The sequence below is a fragment of the Montipora capricornis genome, chromosome 8 (assembly GCF_036669925.1).
Source record: "Montipora capricornis isolate CH-2021 chromosome 8, ASM3666992v2, whole genome shotgun sequence".
NCBI classification, from domain to species: Eukaryota; Metazoa; Cnidaria; class Anthozoa; order Scleractinia; family Acroporidae; genus Montipora; species Montipora capricornis.
In genome coordinates this window covers 35,458,899-35,461,398 of record NC_090890.1, presented here as the reverse complement: position 1 = coordinate 35,461,398, position 2,500 = coordinate 35,458,899, and the positions used below count along the sequence as shown (strand labels likewise).

The window sequence follows — 2,500 nt, the reverse complement described above, 5'->3', positions numbered from 1 at the left end:
TCTGTAAGTTGATAGATATTAAAGTCCTTGTTTTGAAAGAAGTCCTGTGCGGTTGATCTTAAAATATTTGAATTGCCCGGCTACTGATCTGTTGATCGCTGGCATTTGCTGCAGTTTGCGCCAAACTTTCGCGCCATTTTTAAGGCGGCGCGCGAGATCAAAGATGTAAGAAAGTTTTAGTTCGAACTTTCTTCGTGGTCTGTACCATCGACTCTTTGGGCGACACCGGCATTCGAAACTTTTTCAGATCAAAGGGACTTTTGGTGAGTTCAAGCAGCCTACGAGGCTTCAGGTAATTAATTTAGCGTTAGCAATTTATTTTGTATAAAATTTATGTGAGGTTCTAAAAACTCTTTGTTTCGAATACGTACAGTTTTATGACTTTAAAGGATTGTAAACGAATGTTTCTTTCGTACATTTTGAGGGAGTAAAAAACGGATTTCAGAAATCAAACATCCGGGCACTGTGTAATTTTTTCGGGCAAAAAGGATACCGCCCCCCCCCCCCCTCCCCCCCAGGTCGGATCGTGCCCGTAGGCCTATAGCTATAGAGCTATAGATGAAAGGGAGAAGTGATCCTCGAACTTATCAATTTTCTCTTGTAGATATCGGGAAAATTCCGATGATCCCTTTATTCACCGGATACGGACTTCGGCGTCGGAGAATGAGGTAAGAAGAGAATATTATATCCTCATTCATGGGCCTCTTCCAATGATAACTTTGTTTCAATGTACTTTTAGCGAGTGATCATACTGCGTGGATGTTTAAAGAAAGAAGCATTAAAAGCAAGTTGAACACACCGCAACACCAACCCGGTATGGCCAACACATCACGCATGTCCATGGCTACCAATTAACCGGGTGAAATGGCTGTGCGCATGCGTGATGTGTTGGCAACACCGGGATGGTTTTATGGTGCGTTTACCTTGCTTTTAATGTTTTTTTTAAAGAAAAGCGCTTGATTGGTCAGTTGTAATGACGCGGTGAAATAAAAGACTTAGTGGCTTTGCTGTTCTGAATGATGTAACAAAATGACCTCTGTGTTAGGTATCACGTGCACGTTTCTTGACGAATCTGAAAACTTTGACTTTGAAAAGAGTGGGAAAAGTTCATTCTCGCCTGACTACACATTGTGAAAAAGAATGTAGAAAAACATAAACAGAAAGTCAAGAGAACAATAATTATACTCGGAGGAAACTATGTTTTGTAATCCGGCTTTTTATTCAGCAGAATTTTATTCCAATCAAAAGCAGCCCCAATATACGAAGGTGGCCAATATCCACGATGATATTAATGTCTACTTAACTCTACATTTAAATGATTTATGTCCCTTTAAAGGGCTTTTGCCTGACTGAAGCTTTTATGTCGTTATCTAAGCTTGAGGTTTAGGAACTTCCTCAACAAAGATTCGGGACACTGCATTCCAACCTGTGTAGGCATCAGCATTTCCATATCCAGCACAATTGCCGACCCAGAATCCAACGCGCACCCTTCCCTTGTGAATATTGTTGCAGTGCCCTTCAATATGGCGGACGCGATAAGGATCTTGACCCGCCAAAGCTAAGTAAACAATACCATCGATAGGAAGGGGAGCCGAGCATTCAGCACCGTTGAAAGTGAAGTACCAGCGTTTACAGCAACCCGTGCAGCCTGTAACTCGAAGAGAACCAGTCCAGGCCACATGAAGAGCTGTATCAGAGAAGTTCTTGGTGAACACGCAATCCTGTGTAATAAAAATCGTCTTATATTAAATGTATGAGCGACCATAAAAGTAGAGATAATTTCAGCTCCCAGAAGTCGGTAATAAATCATTATACTATTATTTTTAATTATCATTCGATTATGACTATCAGTTGCACTTTAACAAATTGATGTCAATTTTTTCATGCGTCTGTCCTGTTATTGATCATTACTGGCTTGCCAGTATGGCAAACCAGTTGGAATCTGTGTTTAGTTTCGTGTTTTTACTGGGTTGCCTATGGCAAACCAGTCGAGGTCTGCGTTGATTTCGTCGTTTTTTTGTTTTTTTCCGTGTCGGTAAAAGTCTTGCCTGTCACTCCCCTGGTAAGTGGTGTCTTTTTGCATAGAGCCTTCTGAGCGTTTTTTCTTAGGATCGAGAGGGTAGTGGAACTGCGTAGATTTCTCTGGTGGACACAGTAGAATCATTAACTTAGCCTGCAATGGCGTCGAAAGTCATGTAACGCGAAGGGCGTTTTAGTGGATCCTTAAACAAAATATACCCTTATGGAGCTCAATAATGGAAAGTCAGTTGGATAAACTAGGCAGGAATCTCAAAAGCGACGAGTACTGGACTTCGACAACAATCTATCGCCCGTCGAGACGAAATCAAAGTGGTAATTTGACACGATTGAGTTTCTTGTCTTCACGCACGCAATGAAATAGGAAGAGGTTTTCGCCTCTAAGAGCAAATATGTTGTTTGTTTCAATAAATTTTTCGCTGGAAAAGGATTCTGTGGTATTTTCTGCCTTTGTGAATTATAA

General features: G+C 41.1%; 1 protein-coding gene across 4 annotated transcripts in view; it reads right to left on the bottom strand.

Annotated features, from left to right (window-relative positions):
- Positions 1-1,202: 1,202 nt before the first annotated feature.
- The window catches only part of LOC138014537 (collagen triple helix repeat-containing protein 1-like), a 15,057-nt gene continuing 13,759 nt past the window's right edge, over positions 1,203-2,500 (bottom strand). For all 4 annotated transcript variants that reach the window (XM_068861646.1, XM_068861645.1, XM_068861647.1 and 1 more), the window contains exon 4: positions 1,203-1,721. In XM_068861646.1, the coding sequence (XP_068717747.1) occupies positions 1,371-1,721 (351 nt within the window). In that variant the 3' untranslated portion in view covers positions 1,203-1,370. The remainder of the gene's footprint in view (positions 1,722-2,500) is intronic.